The sequence below is a fragment of the Apus apus genome, chromosome 4 (genome assembly GCF_020740795.1).
Source record: "Apus apus isolate bApuApu2 chromosome 4, bApuApu2.pri.cur, whole genome shotgun sequence".
Lineage (NCBI taxonomy): Eukaryota > Metazoa > Chordata > Aves > Apodiformes > Apodidae > Apus > Apus apus.
In genome coordinates this window covers 31,090,719-31,108,118 of record NC_067285.1, presented here as the reverse complement: position 1 = coordinate 31,108,118, position 17,400 = coordinate 31,090,719, and the positions used below count along the sequence as shown (strand labels likewise).

At 36.0% G+C, this 17,400-nt stretch overlaps 1 protein-coding gene across 1 annotated transcript in view; it reads right to left on the bottom strand.

Moving 5' to 3' along the window:
• The window catches only part of CABCOCO1 (ciliary associated calcium binding coiled-coil 1), a 50,076-nt gene that overhangs the window by 19,841 nt on the left and 12,835 nt on the right, over window positions 1-17,400 (bottom strand). The window contains exon 5 of the mRNA XM_051618518.1: window positions 13,934-14,006. Within this exon, the coding sequence (XP_051474478.1) occupies window positions 13,934-14,006 (73 nt within the window). The remainder of the gene's footprint in view (window positions 1-13,933; window positions 14,007-17,400) is intronic.

Below are 17,400 nucleotides of genomic sequence, written 5' to 3'. Positions count from 1 at the left end.
GCTTACTTTTCCTGCAAATATTGCTTGCATATCTGTGTTTTCTCCTGCAACTATTCTGCATTCTCCTTCAGTCATTGTGCTGCTCAGCAGCTCCTCCCAGTACATGAGGTGGAAAACAAATGAAAAAATTACAAGTTGGCAAACGTACCTATATATACATATTTCATGTTAGCACAGTAATGCTTTAGAAATTGTGGGAACAGCAATAGAATTCTGCTGCTGTGATCATGTATAATCAAAGCAAGTAAAAAAAAAAAGGCAGTGCTAAAATATTTTCAAAGGTATGAAAGTCTTTACTGTTGTGTAATTTAAATTTACTTGCTATTACTTGAAATTTCCTTTCGTCTGTGTGATTAGAATTTAAATGCTCCCAAAGTATATTAACAAATGTAATTCCTGTTATATTGCAGAAACACTGCAGCAACCTTTCTCTTAATGTTGAAAACTAACTAGTCTCCGTAATTTACTACAGATGATACAAAGCAAAATCAGTTAAAATGTCTGAATATGAAGCCTTATTTGCAAATGATCCATAAGATGGACCAATACAGCACTTTCCTCTCTACTTATACATACATGCACGTCACAAAGCTATAGCAGTATTTTACACAACTGTAAATATGGGATGTTTGCATTTTGGCAAGAATTTTCAGTTTGAGGCCAAATTTTTTTACCATTACATACCATGGTAACCTGGTGTCTACTTTAGAATCATAGAATGCCAGGTTGGAAGGGACCTCAGGGATCATCTGGTCCAACCTTTCTAGGTACTACTACAGTTTATATGTTTTAAAATATTTAGTTAGTTTAAAAATGTAGATAAAATCTTAGTAGATCCCCTGAAATTATTTGGGGTACAGTACATGGAGGATACCTGAATTGGATGGCAAATCCTAACTGCACACTCATAGCTTATACCCAACAGTAGTAAAAGAAGCACAGACATTAAAAGTCCATCATCATGGGTGATCCCCTGATGAATTTATCCAAAAGTCTTCGTCTCAACAATTTCTTTAATTTTTGAAATTCAACATGTCAATGATTAGTAGAAATTGCTGTTTTCTGAAGACAGAGTTCAACAGAATATTAGTGTCACTTTAGAGTTTTTATGCAGCCCAAGTAAATTGGGTCTTAATAGGGAACTAGTTGGCAGAGTCAATCTAACCCCCAGGTAAAAATGAAGTTGCACCACCCTGCTGCACCACTACTATTTACTGTAGCATTTGGCAAGTTTAGTGTACTCTTAATGAGAACATTTATTTATTCCCCTTGCCATACTGATCTTACTGGACTTGACCCACAGCATCCTGTAAATGGCAAAAATCTGTAAAAATGGCATTTTACACAACTGAATTCCACAGAGCAGGGCTTAGCTTGTTAATAGTCATGCTACATTTTCTTCACTCCTTACCAACCCTTCCCTAATTAGATTTGGCAGAAAGAGAAAACAGAAAATAAAATCGAATAAATCAAATTCTGTATTTCTGTATAGGTTGGAGTTATTGACACCTATCTGATCAAGCCTTGAATTTTGCTTCTAAAATTGGTAGCACAGCAACAGGTAAGAGCAAAGGAAGAAAGCAGGTTGTCTTTTTAATTGTAGTTATTCACTATGAAGTAGAAAATGAACAATTCATGTTGTAATCTGCAAAGTGGTAAATGTATTAAAATGGCACTGAAAAACTTTAGCATCTAATTCCCAGAGCAACCCACAGTCCCCTATTTAATATACCATGTCCTGTTGGTTGTTTAATGTTCAGTCTTTAAACTTTCCTGTTTCCTAAATAAGCTCCCTTACTGCAGACTTCTACATTTTATTCTAATGCATTTGGTTTGCTTCTTATTAGTTTGTGTAATGTTCCTGCCACTATGAAAGAAAAAAATAAAATAATCCACAAGACAAGTTCTCATTTTATCTTGCACTTGTCAAATATTAAGATTCTCCTAGTCTGTCAGACTTCTAAGCTTGTCTAATGTCTGTCATTTGTATCTAAAATTAATAAAGTCTATCCATGCTGTATGATTTTTCAGTTGCTCTGATTCTGATTATACGCAATAATTTGTAATTTAAATTCACAAAATATGTGCCAATGTAGCAATGTGTTTGTGCTGTCAGCTTTAAAGGCTTGGCCCTTATGACTCTGATACCAAAGCCCTGTTCTTTCTGCTCATTACAAAGTTCCAGTAATGCTTGGGCTGACCAATTACTACTGGTAATTTGATTATGTGCCCTCTTTCTTTTATTATTTACCCATTTAACTGAGGATTGATCAGAACAAAGAGAGACAATTAAATACACTGCAATAAAACCAGTATGAATAACAAGAATAGGAACTGAAGTCAAACCAGCAGTGGTTAGGAAACACAGAGATAAGACTGAAATCCTGCCTTTTACTTCTCCTATTGTGTTTTGCTGTGCCAGGGTTGCAAAGAAAAGGATATTATTTTTACATTCAGTAATTCAAAGAGCTGTATTTGCAAGCACAGCAGGGAGGAACAAAAGATAAAATCTCTGTCATGGCAATATAAGTAACATTTAGCTCCTTACTTCCATCTTGACAGTTTCTTGATTTCCCAAACCAAATGAGATTACTAAACTGAAATCAATGGTTCAGTACTGAGTTACATACCAACATGCATGCACTAATAGATGCAAGGGGTCATGCTCAAAATGGTCAGAAATGTAATTGTTTTTGGAAATCCCACCAGAGGGCACCACAGAGCATCACTGGTAGGACTTTTAAAAAAAAAAAAAAAAAGAAAAAGAAAGAGAGAAAGAGAGAAAGAATAAAGTCAACAACCTAGACTCTAGCTATGACTTTCTTTTAACCTAGGCCTGCAGAGACAACAGGAATGCTAAAAATTAGTCTCCTGCAACAAGCCTAAGTGAGGGTAAAACCTTGAAATACTTCATTTGAAATATGATCATTACAGGTAATTTAACATTTCTGCAAACGTAAATCTTCAGCTACATCCTAACTCCTGAAGAATACAAAAAGCTGGCCAAATATCCTTCCTTAGAACAAAAGAAAATAATTAAGAGTCCTAAATGCATAACTGAAAGAGATTAAAATGATAAATGGTGTAATGAATACAAAATGAATGCTAAGAAAACTCTCAGAGGATGTTAGGCAGCTATTCAAAGCAGAATAAGCTTTAAGGAACATCCCTATCACTCCTCCATTTTATTAAGCAAGAGTAACACACACACACACACATTGTCAGTGGTTACAATGTATTGCAAATCTATTCATAACACACAACATTCAGTGACTCTAAAGATAGAGACCTGAATTCCAGCTGGTTAGAGCCTGAAACTTGCACACAGCCTCGATCAATCAAAAATTCGAGACTTCTGAAGCAGGGGATGTTTTCACAACTCTGAGCCCATATTTGGATGGCCTTGCTATAAATGAAGCATGCAACATTCATCTTTATCCCTGAGAATCTCTGCCATTAGACTGTATTCACAAGCCATATTTGTTATGCACAGTCAAAATAAACTACTGAGCAACTGCACAGAAGGTATTGTTCCTTGTGTAGCATTATTTGAACAGAACAAGGAGACAATAAAACTTTTACTAAGCACATGAATTCTAACACTAAGAAAATAGAGTAATACATGTATTGGCATGTAATCAATGCAAATTTTTCTATGTCGTGAGAGCAGTAATATTTTCTGCAAGATGCTTTTACAGTATTGTTGGATTCTTGTAGAATGAACCCAAAATATCAGAAGGACCACTCATCCTAAAAAGTGGAGAGCACAACGGTAATATATTTCAGCTGGAAACATCCATGTTTGTTCGAGTTGTATCCCAAACACAGCACCATCTGCAGTCTAACTCTGTAGAATCTATGTGAGCTCTGACTGAGGCTGCAATCTGAGAAAGACAAAATTTGAGGCTGAAATCAATCTATGGGGAAATAAAAAATGGGCAAATAAAATTCACATAAATACTCACCACCTTACCGTCTTAAGGTCATCTGCCTACTCTTCCAAGTAAGGAAAAGCAAACATTAGGTATAAACAATTAAGTATCCCTCCTCACATCACTACCATATTTTCAACAGTGCAATGGGAAGCCAAACCATAAAAAACTTCAGATAATACTCCTTGTCATGACTTGTCACTCTAAAAGACTCTAGCTGCCATCTTTTCCCGTCCACTCTGAGAAGATACAGTATGGTCTACCTACTTGATGTTGTTTTTCTGAGTGCAATAGCTGGAAATACATAATGAAGCCTTAGCTTCTGTAAGCAGGGCAATGGACTGGAGGGAGACTCAGAAAGCACAAGGTTAGTTAGGCTGATAAAAGTTACAGATAGGAACCTATTCCGAGAACAGAAGAGCAGGAGATGTTGAAGGTCAGTGAGACAGAGTTGGTGCGATCTGGCCATCAGCCCACAATGAAGAAGAGGATTGAAAAGACAAATTTTCCCTCTCTGATCTGTTGCTAGCAACCTGTAAATGACTCCTGCTTCAGGACCAAATGGTGAAAGAAGTGGTACAGGAGCTTGGTCCTGGCCCCCTTCTCTCCTATCTGCATAGCTGCACATGTGCTACCTCAGCTTCTTCTCTTTAGATGCTCACTAGATATGGGGAAAGGAGGACACAAGGAGCACACTAAGCCCAAGTACATGGCTCTCCTTTGAGTACCATTTGGCAGCTTCTTCCCATAATTCTGGTGCTTCGTAATATTGTTGCAGTGTATTTGGACAAACACAAAAGAATCAAGCACCATGCTTTGGACAAAGTCCATCTCTTTGTCAAACGCTTTCCCCATTTAAACCCTAATGAAAACATTTTGAATTATTATACTGAACCCAAATGGTGTCAAAATCTTCCAGAAGTCTAGCAAAGCACAAAGAACAAATAATACAAATGCTGAAGAAAACAGTTGTTTTGTTAGTATTCTATTTACACAGCTGGGATCTTAGGAATTTTATCCATCTGTATATTTAGCAAGCAAGGCAAATTAACACAAAGAATTGCCATTTCCTAAGTGAAAAAAACCCAGTACAATTAAAAGAAAGCTTGCCTCCAATCTGTCTTTCAGATAGACACGCACACCTCCCCCATAGCCATGAACCACAAAGTAACTGGAGAGGATTCTTCACAGACAGATGAAATTTATAACAAAGACAGGAAAAGGCAACCCTAACTCAGAGCTTGTTGCCCTTCCTATAAAGTTCACCTCCTTACCAAGAAAAAGCAAAGAATAATTTGTTTGGTTTCTGTACTCCTTTTTTTTTTAATTGTAAAATGTTTCCATTGTCCTTTTATGTTTTGATTATTGAGTAAGTTTAAAGACTTGCCAAATAGCCCAGATTGTTAACAGACCACCACTATTTAACTTTGAATGCATTAAAAAAATAAAGGCACAGATCACATTAATATTCTATGCCCTCGTTTTATTTATTATCTTTTCTTTGAAATTTAAACAATTTCTCCAGCTAAGGTTTATTAAATGTAAGCCTAAGTAGCAATATAAGTTACGTCACATACCAACCAGACATTCTATAAAACTCAGCTTTCTAATTAGTAGCACTGCATTTGCTGAGCTTAGCATATTTATAGGAAATCAAAATAATGTTTAATGAATTAAATATTAAAATACATCAGATTAAATGTTCAGTAAAAATATTTTATGTTGTATCTTGTGACAAGTTGTAAACTTCGAGGTGAAATTAGAAAACATACAAACTTTCTGGCACACTTCAAAAAGGGACTTTAAAGTATTGCAAAACTTGTCTTATTTAAACTTTGAATATGTGTCCTCATAACACCAGCTAAAAGGATAAAAGTTTGTTTGAATGTGTATTGATCACAAATCATCACTGTAAAGAAACACTATGCTGTTTAGTTATATGAATAAGGTCAACATGTTATTCGTAACATAAGGTCACAAGATGTATGAATTTGATACACAAATATTGACCCACAGGGACACATTCCCATGAAATACTACATCACTTGTCCATTCTGCAGATACTTTAATGAATACAATTAAATCTTCAAGATGATGGAAAGCTGCAGATAAAGGTAGGGGGTATAAAAATAGTTCACGTGTCTCTGTGTGCTGACTAACAAAAATGATGCTGGAAATTTTGAAAAGAGGGCAAATTGCTCTGGTAAACCAGTTTCCAGTAAGTCCAACTGGACCAGCAAGGACCCAAAGGTTCCCTGCTCCAAACAGTTGGAAAAATAAAATAAGCTAAAGTTGAACCAGCAAAATATAAATGAAACACAGTGCTTTCTTTAATAACTCCTTGATCCATGCTATGTTACATGGGAGAGTTTAACAAAAAGCAGTATTGTTTTGCAGCAGACATAATGAAAGGGAAAAATTCAAATAAAACGTCCTTTCTTTTGGAAGATTCCTTACAAACATTATTCTTTGAAATACCTGGAAATTTAGGATGGAGTCTGCAAATTAATTTCTACCAACATGCAAGCAGCAGCCTACCTGGTTCTCACCAGCTTATTTGCAAAGTCCTTTTGACACCATTTGTCATGCTGGCTCACCTAGCAACCTGCTCTGTAGATTCTCAGCTCCCCACCCACAGGCTTTATGGACAGCTGAGGGCACATGGCAGACCCCCAAATCATGGGGTCCTCCTTGCTCCAGCAGAGCCAACTGTGCTGTATGGCACCAGGATGGGGCTTGGGCCCTGAAGCAGCCTTCAAGAGCTCTGCTTTGGAGTGAGGGAGCTTAAACAGAGACATGTAAGAATAGCAATTCTCTTTGTGCTTATTTTTTGTTTTAAACTTGAATTAAATCAAACTGCAAAAATCTCAGAATATTCTAGGAAAAAAAATTACTGATGCTTGCTCAGCTCTAATTATTTTGTTCTATGCTGGTCAACTAAAACAAGAACTCCCAAAAGGCATCAAAGGATAAAGTTATTCAGGAGTACTAGAAAAGTAAACCAAAATTCATATCCTAATAGTCTACCCTTCAGGTACTTAACTACTTTAGTATTTCCCCAAGTCAATACATTTCTGATGATTTCCTTGTCTTCCACTAAAATTTATATACTGATTGATAAATATTTTTAACCATGTACTATGGTGTTCTGACACAGCACTTAGTCATTTGCATCTTACAACATTCTGCTGAGTAGCAGAAACGTGCTGCCATTAATACACTGTCTGTCCTTCCGGTCAAAGCCTATGATTCCTAGTTGACTTTCTTTACAGCAAATAAATCAGCCATTACTGCTGCTATTCAGAACTATGTATGTTCACATACACACACACATACAGAAATCAAGTCACTTTCTTAATAAATAAAAAATTCAGAGAGCACATCTGTATGTATATACAGCAATCCCTGGACAGTTCCAGAGATGTTCTGCTGCCAACAGTTCTAAGGATTTTTCCCCCCTCTCTCTCATTTAACATCATACAGTCAAAAAACATGATGCTTTGTCAACTGTATGACTCCAATAAAAAGTTATGATGAGCTTAAAAATCTTTCCTGCTCTAGGGTTTTTTAGCTCTTAGTCCTCCAGGGTGCTGAGTAATGTGACTCCCAGTCACTTCTTAGTTAAACTCTCTGTATATGAATAGGTCCATTGAAATAAAAGTTCCCAAGTGCTTAAAAAGAGGCACTTGTTTAAATGCTGGCTGGGTCAGAACCAAAATGCTCTGCATACTGAAGGCATAGGCTATGACAGCAACTCAGCACTCTTCCTGCCTTAGGTTTTGCTTTCATGACTTCATGCATGTTACTGAATTAAAAAGCAGATTTGTTTTGTGTTCAATGTTTCCTAAGAAAATGATTTTTAAACCATTTTGTCAATCATTCTCTAAAGGAGGATTTGCAAAAGTACTCAGCAACAGCTTATGAATTTCTGTAACTCTCTGGAGTTTCAGGGCAGCACATCTAAACAACCAGAACTCAGGCATGCTAAAATAGCTGTAGAAGACCATCAGCACGTGACCCACATGGAAGCATAATTGTTAAAGGTCAAATATCTCCACTTCTGGCAACTGGATATGCCAAAGACATTCTTTGAAAATCAAAGGTGATTTCTACTGTTCAAGATATGCTTAAAAGATTTCAAGTAATAACGCATATAATTCCAACAAACTCCACTTTTCATTCAGACCGATCACAAGTCCTTCAAGATCTCTCTGGTTACAGCCATAGCAAACTTCAAGATCAAATAAGTGAATATCAGTGATTTTTGTCACAAAACCCACTGGCTCTCCAGCTGTTTACTTCAGTAACCCTGTCCCAGGTACTATACACTTCTGTAACAGATGTAAAAAATTCCCCCTCAGACATCAAAAGATCAAGTACCAGTGTGTTAGTTTTAAGCATTCATTATTGAAAAATGATGAACCTCCTCCTGAAGCTGTAGTTTCCATCTTCATCGTAGTAAAAGCTTGAGAAATATGTTTTGAGGGAAAAAATAAATGATGTGGGAATGGGAAACATTGGTTTATCAGAGATACGCAATGCTACACTAATTTCATAGTTTATTTAATAAGATAACCAATTTTCTAGACAAAAGAAATGTGAGAGATGCAATCAATTAATGACAGGGCAGGAATATCATACAAATGAGACTGAATGACCTTGAAGAATATTCACTCTTGTATTCAATGACAAATTTTGAGGTGACATTGAAGGGACATAATATGTTTTAAACCTACTGTCCACTGGGAGTATCTCAGCAGGAAATTACTGTAATAGAGGAGAAGCAGAATAGCAGACCTAGGATGTGAGCCACACAACAGGGACAAAATGTTTGACTGATTCTAGGACCTGTAGTGTAGACTGTTCCCAGTAGAGAACAAGAAAGCACTATTGATATTGTACAAGGCCTTGCTTTTATCTCAGCAACATTATGATGTGCCGTTTGGTCACTTATGTTCAAACAAAACTGATTTAAAGAGGAACAATTAGAGAAAAAGGCCAACAGGATGACTACAGGGTGCTATGTATGTAAGAATGCATGTATGAAAAACATACCTTAAAAGCAAAAATTAGAGAAGGCTGGCTTTTCTAGTTTAGCTAAATGAAGGCTGACAATAAGATTGCTGTCTCTTCATACACTAGAAAAATAAACACTGGGGTTGGAATAAGAACTAAAGGTCAATGCTGGCACAAATTGGCACAAGGACAAATGTAAGTAAGCTTGTCATGAATACATTTAGAATGGAAATTACAAGTTTTGCAACCATTACAGAAATCAGGCACCAGGGCAGCTTTCTAACTGCAATAACAAACAAAAATATTTAAACTCTTAAGCTCGAGTTTGACAAGTTTTTGAAGACTATTATATAAATTTTCCTATGAGAAAGTGGCACTAGAGCTGACAATTGAAGAGGTCCTTTCCAGGCCTACGCTCTTATTTCCTTCAAAGCAGTCTTGATGTCTTTGCCATGGTGATATTTACAAAACAAAGCTACAGAAAATCAACTCAGTGGTTTTTAAGCATTACAAATATTTGAAACCTTCAAGCTTTGAAAACTGTGCACTCTATTAGCTAGGGAATGAATCTCTCTAGTGTGAACTGATACACTTATGGAAATATTCTGGTTTCGTAGATCTTTAAAATGCAGTTCTCAAGAAATCACTGAACAAATTTGTTTAAACAAAGATTGATTAACAAATCTAAATATGCGACACCTAATGAGGATTACATATCAAATTCAAGTCTCAGAGTTCAAGTCTTTTGCCACCAGAAAAAGCTTTATCAGCTTTCAAATACCACATTCTTCCTATCTACCCCCTTAAATTCAAACACAGAAGGGATTTTGTTCAAACTTTCAAAAAACCCCCAAAACAATACCCAACCCATATAAATAAAAGACCAGACATAGTCCAAAAGCTTAATGTTTCAGCAAGTAAGGAGTACATGGAAAGAAGGCATTAATGGAAACTGTTTTGGAAGTCTAAGTACAGAGGATGATATCTAGTATCTGCTCTAATACTGAATCTGCACTACCATTAAACTTAATCTTTGATATTTTTATTGCAACCTGACCCACTCTGACATCTCTAAAGAAAATTACATTGTACACTACTATTTCAAGAAGTCAAACTTAGCTAGTCATCTGGGCCATAAAATAGCAGATTACTCCATCAGGCTGGCTAAAGCAACTAGGAATAAAACTAGATTTACCAACCACATTATTTTTATTAAGAAATGTTTCAAAGCAGACATAATCCCCAAAGACCTTAGCCTCATTCCATCCAAAAATACACAACGGAGAGCAGCAAAAACATGAACTGCAGTATAAGGTACAATTTGTACATGTGAGGAAAAAAATACAAGATGTTCTGTAATAGATCATTCTATCAAAGCAAAATAAATTAACTGAACATAGAAATAGAAAAGAATAAGAAAATTCTACACAATTCTTGTATTAACAACATAAACCTTCGTTATAAGATCTGACATGGGTTAATAGGAATTGCTCCACTGAATCCCTGCACATCAAGATTTGTCTGTACTCCTTTTGCCTTCTTTGAAATTGCAGGCTCATATAAGTGTACTAAATCACAGCTAGAGAGTAAAACCTCCAGAATGGGCAAAAGGAAAAAACAGTATCTGTAACTACAATATTCCAGAAGAACTCTGGTATGTTAGCACTACAGGCTTTTTATTTTGGATCATAGCCACAGAACAGCTAAAGCACTGCTTCTTCTGTAATCATTCTAAATGTGGGGAACTGCTCATAACAGTAACAGAAAAAAGCTATGAATTTACTTGGCATCTTAGCACTTCTCAGTAATTCCTTGTACTGTCATGTTTTCTAACAGGTATTCATGCATACATAATATATAGGTCTTTGTAGATCTGGGATGAAGGAGAAGTAAAGGATTTGATAGCTGGAAAGAGAATTTTTAAATTTTAAATACTGCCAATGTAGGTTAGATGCATGATATGTGTTTTATCATCCAACCAAACATTCATGTCTTTCAATTTTAACCTTTTTTTTCTTTTTCTTTTTTTTTTTTTTTCCTTGGCAATATGATCACCTCAGGCAGCTACATTTAAAGGCTTTACCCACTGTGAAAATATATTTAAATTAGCCAAGCATTTGTTATTTTTTTTTTAGGACTTAAATACTGTCTGTATTTTACAAAGGTGGATCTATCATGCTAGCTGCATCAAATGCAGAATATTAATCAGACTGTGAAGCTCCACTAATTACATGCCACATTTAAGTAACTTAAATTTTGTTAAGTGGCATGGCCACAGATATTGTATGCATAATCTAACTGGGTTTTGACTAATTTCCCTTTTCTTGTCTGATTTTACTCTACACAGGAAATGACAGGGTCATTTGGAAATAACTGCAGTGAAAGATAAAAAAGGAAACCTGATTGAGAACACTGTATAATTGCCTGGGCTAGAGAAAAAAAAACAAACCAATGAGTTTACAACCCATTGCTATGAGATTTCTCTGGAAAATGCATACTGAGGTTTCTCTTAAAGCATATCCATTGCAACACTAACTACTGCTTTTATTTGTTGTAGTTCCATCTCTTTTAAAGAAGCAGCTCTTCTCATTAGGCTACTGGACTTTTATTCAATAGGTAATACTCTGGGAACAAGTGGAGCACAAATTTACTCACTGAGCTAAAGCAAGCCATTTCAGTTGGAGCAACTCACTGCAGCTGGAGCAAGTAATTTCACTGACTCGTCTCAAAGCCTTCATTTGCAAAAGGAGATAATGGTGTAATTGAGCTCTTAGAACACCGTGGTTCTTGTTATTTGGACAAATCTGGCCATTACAATTTACAGTCTCCCATTCCAAAAGAGCAGTCTTCTATTGTTCGAGAAAACTTTTTAGGCATTAGTAGCACTCAGCTTCAAGTAAGGACCACATCCAGCTGTAGGCCACGGTGTGTCTACATGAGCTTTTTTTTTTTTTGCTTTTTTTTTTTTTTTTTTAACCACAGAGCAGGACAGCAGCCAGCCTCTCAGCACAGATTTGTCTGATACTTCCAGCACGCAAATTTCCCAGTCGATCTCCTGCCCCCTCCTGTTCCCTGAACAGATGCACTGCAGAGCACACAGCTCCAGGCATGCTCCTACCATAGCCTTACACACCAAACCACACTGGTCCCACCAACTTGTCAGGGTTTAAGCTGTTCATCTAAGGGACTGCAAGCATAAAAGGGAAAACTCTCCTTGACTGTAAGCATTTCTAAATGTAACAAAGTTGTAGCAAAAGAACTTGAAGTCTATGCTGGATTCACCTCTTGTCACATTTTAACCCATAAAGTGAGAGCAAATAACTCAATAAATTTATATGCGTAGCTTCAATGCCTTAAACTTATGTATTGAAGAACAATGTATCACCCTATCAAAATAAACTGTACAGGAGTAAGTATTGATTTTCTTGGGCATTGCAGTGTCGTTGGACACATTAAAGACTCTCTGCCTTGTAAGTCAGAATACAAAACAGATGGATTAAACTGAATGGGTCCATACGTAAGAAATGACCATAAAAAAGTCATGGTTAAAAATTGTCATGAAGGTTCTTGTGAGAGTTATAATTGTTCCTTTGATGGATCATCACCCAAGCAATTCACAGAAACACATTTCTGCCATTCCCTAGTGGAGGTGGCACCTTTGGCAGAGGTGGTACCTCCAGCAGACAACCTGTGCAGACCAACCACTCTTCCACAGCTGGGACAGTGTGCACTGATCTTAGCCACTCAGAAATGGCTTATAAGACAACACTAAGACATTTCTTTTAAGCCAGTCTGATAAGACACATTACCCAAATTTACACAAGGAATTACTTAATCAAAGCCTCATTGAAAGTAATATTACTAATTAGAAAGTGCTAACCAGCCATTGATCTGAGTAGCTAATATAAAAAAAAACAATCCTAGCACAGTGGTGCTGAGGTCCTGTTCTACTTGTGTGATGGCAGTTTTGTCATTGATTTCACCATAGTTGGAATTTCAGCCCACCTTAGGAATTCTGAGAATAACTTCCTAATACTTGCATCCATGTCAAAAAAAGTATCTTTTTTTTTTTTTTTTAATAATTCAGCTATTCAAAAGCAACATAGAAAGAAATTATCCCACATAATTTATACAGTCAAACCATCAGCTTAAAATGTAAAGAAAATTTTCCAGTGCATTAACTTTAACTTCACTGTGTACTGATAAGCTAAAATGTTAAGTGCCATCAAAAAAATCCCACCACCATGCTTCTCTGAGCAAGCAGTTGTCTCTTAATATAAATTATAAATGTAAATCTTCTTCAATGTATTGTAACATATATCCTCAAAATGCAGAGTCAGGCTAAAGGAAGGTTTATTTGATTAATTGAACCTACCTGTTTCATTAAAGGCCACATCCTGCATCAATGCATTTTCCTGTGTATTTTTTCATGTATAAGGTAGAATACATGACAAAGTTTACAGTCAAGCCAATGCACTACTATTAACTAACTGCCTTCAAAACACTGAACCTCTAGCTAGCTTGTTTCCTTACAGTCAGTATAATTAACTGTTGGTGGATACAGTGGAAACAAAACTCTGTACATACACAAGCATACATAAACATCAGAACTGTGGTCAGACTACACTTGGTACACAACCTTTTCTCATTGTGATTGCTGATTTCAAAACAGAGTCAGACTCATGCATTGCTGATTCAAATTATGTACATCAACTTATAAATACATACACAAGAGTATTCCTGATTTAACACAACTAACAACTTAACCAAGCAATGCATTTACACTTTTTTGAAATGAAAAAGTAATTTTGAATATGAGGATCAAAACCTCTAACTTTATTCTAACTGTATTCTTTAATCAGCCATTTTATGTTAGTAATGGAGTAATGTTGACATGCACTTGCTTTGAGCAATATAAAACATATGCTACAGTGCATTGATTAAATAACTCCTCATAATGAGTTCCATCTATATAAATGACTTACCTCATTACTTATCAAAAGTTCTTCTGTATGATTCTGGAAGAGGTATTCATATTGTTTATAGTGTTTAAATAAGCTGGAAAACAAAACAAAATAGTACTATTACAGCTGTAAAACTTTGGAAAAGCTAACAGTATTACAAATTCTGTTAAAGTAAGAGTTACTCTCCAGCATGATAATACCCCAAATTTTAAATAGAAATACTTGTTTAGCTTCAGGTCCAATATGCAGAATATTGAATTTGCAGGATTTACTATCAGATGGCCACAGAAAACACAGTGTGCTGCCACAGCACTACGTGTTGCATGAAATACTACAGATCAGGGGTGGTTTGCTGTCATTTAAGCAGTGCTAAAGTACCAATTAAGGTATAGCAGTGGCTCTTCCAGCCCATGGAAGCAGTTCAGAATGAGGAGACTAAAGCAGTGGCATGGCCTGGCTCTCTCACCCAACAGCAGCAAATCTTCCAGCATTAGTTAAATACAGCTGTGAAACTTGCAAATACATTTTTACCCGAATGGGCACAGACGTTTTTGCACATACGTACAGATGCATTTCTTGATTTGGTGTGAAGTATTATGGCAGCCTCACGGAGCATTTGGCTCTTTAACTGCCATTTAAAAGCTTTATTCTACAGTTAGATTTAATTCATTCAATTACCTTTAGTTAAAAACCAAATTTGTTTATGAACTTGCACACAAAATTTCGCTCCCATAAACTACAAGTTCCCTTCCCCCAAATCCAAAGCACATAGGCAATTAATAAAGTTGTTACAATATTTGCCATTTCATTTGCAGTACATTTTTATTGCCATATTTCAAAGTATTGCCATGTTGCAGTGGAAATATAGGAACTATGTTTAAGCAGACCTTAGGACTTAACCTGGAAATTACTCACACCAGGTTATCGAAATAAACGTCCTCTCACATACACACCTATTATTTGCTAAAATTCTAACAGAGATTATTTGGAAGAGACAAAAAAATATTTTACGGATGTCCCAGACAAACGAAGAAACAAGATCTGTATCTTTCAAACTGCACTGGCAGAACTTAGCATTTCAAACTTTTTTTCTTTTATATATTCCAGTGCCTTGGAAAGGAGGCAGATTTACTGCACCTGAAAATCAGCTCTTCCCTCTCCTCTCTAAATGTGTTATGATATTTTTCATGGACTATGTTAGAGGTACACATAATTTATATTATTTCCCAAAATAGAAGTAATTACTTTTGGCATTTCTGATTTGTATTTACTTATATTTAAGCAGAACTCTGTTCAACCTGGTACTCTTAATTTTATATCAAGAAAAGAATTCCTGTGTTTAATGCTATTTAAATCAAATCACATAAATTATACATCAGTATTTATTCTGAAGCAACAGTGTGGTCTTCTGCCCTCTATCAGGTACTATATAAAAATGCTTTTTTCTTTTTATCTGCTGTGAACGACTGAAGATTCTGTACCAACATTTTCAGAATTAGTAATTACTCTTACAAATAAGTTTGTTTAGAATAGGCCCTCTTATGATGTCGTATGAGAATCTGAAGGTGATTAACAATGACACATTCCCCTATTTCCACTGCTTCCTGAAAGAAAACGTCAAGAGTTATGTTGATGTGTGTTTGCCCAAGGAGACAAGATAAAAAAGATGATAACTGTCACATTCCACCAAACCTGGAGGTGTCATTATGGCTGCTGCACAGTTTGCACCAATGTGGTTAAGCATTTGTCCCTATTTCTATTATAAATCCCATGGGTTTATAGCTCATCTGTAAAAATGTGATCTGAACTAAAACATGTCATACTATCTTGAGCAGGGAAAAAGCTACAGACCCTTAATTTAAAATTAAATATGTGAAAAAAAAAATAGTTGAAGTAATACATTCATTTGAACTCTAATAAAACCCAGTCCACCTATTTCTGAGCTCATAAAGTTCTAAATACACCCAAATGTGCTGACTCAGTTCTTATTTAGAAAAAAATACTCAAATTACTGAAATGATGGACTGTATAAACTGTACACATGACACATTTCAGTCTATGGTATATATCCATGTCCTTGCAACAGCACATACTTGTAATAAATTGAGCAGTTTGAACATACAACCACGTATTTGGTGGCCAAAATACCATTTTTCTGCAAATGTCTTGTGGATTGATTGCATTCCCACTCAGTCAGTATTTTAGTGTTACTAGGTTGGAGCACCTCATCTTGCAACTGAAGGAATTAGCGTCCTGGGCAAGATATCTCTCAGTGGATAATTTACACAAGAGCTATGGACATGCCCTTTGGAAAGAATATTTTTTCCAAATAAATATACAAAAATCACAGACAAGAAGGGAGAAATAAGAAGTTGAGTGAGCCATCTTAAATGCCAACTTTCCTTTTAGTTTAGAGCTAGTATTTGGCAGGACATCGGTTTGCCTTGACTACAGAAACTTGAGTTTTAAAGAGATATTCTCATTTCACATGGGAAGAACCTAAAGTTTTTTATATTTTCCATGAAAAATAAACAAAAGAAAAAAATAAATCAGTGGTACTTTTCTGCATCCAGGAAAACACTCTAACCCCCCCCCCCCCCTTTCATGTATTAAACTTGTCCTAGCAAAAGAACAGTGAGAGAATTCCCAACACTTCTCTGTATGGATCATTCATAACTCTGCTAATTTTTCATCTGCCACAAAATCTCTCCCTCCAGCCACATTCAGGTCAGAAAATCAGCTGAAAGGCTACACATGTAGTACAGTGTGAGACCATATACTACAGCAGTACCTTTTTCATTTTCCATCTCCTTGCCCCCAACACTCTTGTGTGATACAACAGCTTGAGAACCATTCTACCATTGTGCACTGGCAAAAATAGTAGTAGGACAGCCACTGTCCCCACTGTGGCACTTCAGTGGAGACAGATCTGTAAACCTTACTGTGTAATTTAGACTTTACATGGAGATGTGGGATTGGCTGCTAACAGACAATTATTTTTTTTTTCTCTCAGATAAATGACAAAATTACTGCTGTTTCACCTCTTTCTGTGTCTCTGTTTAAAAGCTGAGACCCATCACGAAGTTTTTCATGCAGATACTGAACTTCTGCTAACTCTGAAATGGAACATTTTTATGACTTGCATAGGACTGAAGCCTTAATTCTCTAAAGCAGTAACTTAAACACTTAAGAAGTCCACTACAGCTGTTAAGGCCAGAGAAATACTTAGAGACCTTGGATTTTGTTCAAGATAATGTTTTACCAGCAAACCAAGAAATTCTCTATACACCACTTTCCCCTTTCCCTTTTATCACCCAAAACAAAACTCAAAAGGAAGCTTCTCAGCATAATCTTACATTTTGACAAACTTCCAGTCTAAATTTATTTCCTGAACTTTGACATATGAGGTCAGATCTTTACTGCCACTTACATATTTTATCATGTTTTCAAGTTTGGTCTGTGCAGTATATTAGCACAAGATGAACACA